Genomic DNA, 1,898 nt, shown 5'->3' with positions numbered 1-1,898 from the left:
GTGGAATGATGCGCTTTGTTATTATAAAATCAATTGGTTAATCTCTGTAAATGTTTGCAATCGGATTAGATGTTGTGCAGTTTTTAAGATGGTCATTAACCAAGAATGGTGTTTCTAATGTTACGCGATTGTTATTTCATTATTTCCGACATACGCAAGCCTACAATGGAAGATCGTTACCGTGTTCGTATTCGAAATTGAATTCTACTAACCGCTTATTCACTCCGACAAGCTCTTAGTTAAAGCGAGAATAGTTGTGCGATAGTTTTTTTTGTGACTGAATGGCCACTGTACTGCACGTGCTAATTTTGTTCGTAAGGCATCGCCTTACAAGTAATATTCTTAAAAAATTATGTAACTGCTTGGTTTTCTCTTTACACTCGAAGAACCACACACTCTGTTCAATAATGAAAGCAGAGATTTATATTTCAGACATTTAGACAAGAAGCAAAGTGTTAGAAAAGGAAGGTTAATTAATATGAAAGTGTTGCCATGTTACAAAAATCTCAAATTACTAAGATTGCACAGACTATATAAAATTGTGTTCAATATGTATTGAACATTGCCTTAAAGAGGCATTTACAGCTTCACCAGATTTGAGGTAGCGAGCGTAAGGCTCTTAGACTCAACCTCGTTTATGAGTAACTAAGGAGTTACTGCTCGGGCCGTTAATTCGGTTATGCGATAGTTTAGTTAAAGCGTTATATTGAATGTAGGTGGGTACAATAATGAAAGAGAAGGACAGCGGCCTTGGTATATCTCTGGAGGGTACAGTGCGCGTGGTGCGCGGCCGCGAGGTGCAGGCGCGGCACTACATCCGCGCGATCGCACCGCACGGGCCTGTCGCACGACTCGGCATTTACAAAGTCGGGGATGAACTGTTAGAGGTAATTGACAATACTGTACACAAATTAATCACTAATCATACTTATATTATGAATGTGAAAGTTTAGATGATTTTTTGTTAGAGTTTGTAGCCTAAACGGCTGAAGGGATTTCTATGAAATTTGGTACTGATATAGAGGATTCATTTGTCCGCGACTCCGTCTACGTCGAATTAAAAAAGCAAGTAGCCTTTGTGTTCTTTATTAAGGTCTATTCAGCAGTTTCGGCTCCTATGTCTAACAAACATCCATCTAAACTGTCCCATTTATAATATTAGTATGATAAATCCAATTACACAAAACACAATTTTACTTACGATTACTATAAAGAGAGAAAACTTGTGTTTTTGTTGTATTGTAGTGAGTAAACTCAAAAACTACTGGTCCGATTTTAAAAATTCTTTACCATAAGAAAGATAATTTGTTAATAAGTGATACAGACTGTATTTTAATGTTATTAAAAGTAAACGTTTTTACTTTTTTATTTATTTAAAACTTAATTTCTTTGATATTGCTTATAGGTAAATGGTTGGCGGGTACTAGGATCGCATCACGTCGAAGTGGTGACGAGGTTACGAGCTGTCACCTCTCCCGTTCTACTCGTCTGTGTCAGAAAGAGACAGGAGGAGCATAAACAACGCGAGAATAGTTTCTCTAAGGTAATTACAATTATACATTTCAGTGTTAAGAATGAGTGTGGATGGCTACAAAGGAAGAGGAAGACCGAAGAAAGTATGGATTGTGTGAAAGAGGATATGCTTAAGAAAGGAGTGGATTCAGATATGACGGCTGTTAGAGATGTAAGGAAGAGCACATACTGTACCGACCCTCTGTAAGGGATAAGGGCAAGTGGATGATGACATTTGTAGTCACTGCTAACTCCAATTCCTGTTACGCATTTCTTTTCTCTCCAGAGTGCAATAATTGGCGGCAGTTTGCAAGATCTATTGTCAGCGCCGCAAAGACTGATTAAAGCCAAGTCTGAAAGTTCTGTCGCCTCGCTGTGCAGCGCTG

The 1,898-nt window shown here is 38.3% G+C and overlaps 1 protein-coding gene across 1 annotated transcript in view; it reads left to right on the top strand.

Annotated features, from left to right (window-relative positions):
• The window catches only part of LOC106103198, a 42,719-nt gene that overhangs the window by 28,792 nt on the left and 12,029 nt on the right, over positions 1-1,898 (top strand). The window contains exons 12-14 of the mRNA XM_013282887.1: positions 717-887; positions 1,406-1,543; positions 1,799-1,892. Coding sequence (XP_013138341.1) covers positions 717-887; positions 1,406-1,543; positions 1,799-1,892 — 403 coding nt within the window. The remainder of the gene's footprint in view (positions 1-716; positions 888-1,405; positions 1,544-1,798; positions 1,893-1,898) is intronic.

The sequence above is a fragment of the Papilio polytes genome, unplaced genomic scaffold, assembly GCF_000836215.1.
Source record: "Papilio polytes unplaced genomic scaffold, Ppol_1.0 DF823835.1, whole genome shotgun sequence".
Lineage (NCBI taxonomy): Eukaryota > Metazoa > Arthropoda > Insecta > Lepidoptera > Papilionidae > Papilio > Papilio polytes.
Note: the sequence above shows the minus strand (reverse complement) of the source record. Positions and strands in the feature narration are given on the sequence as shown.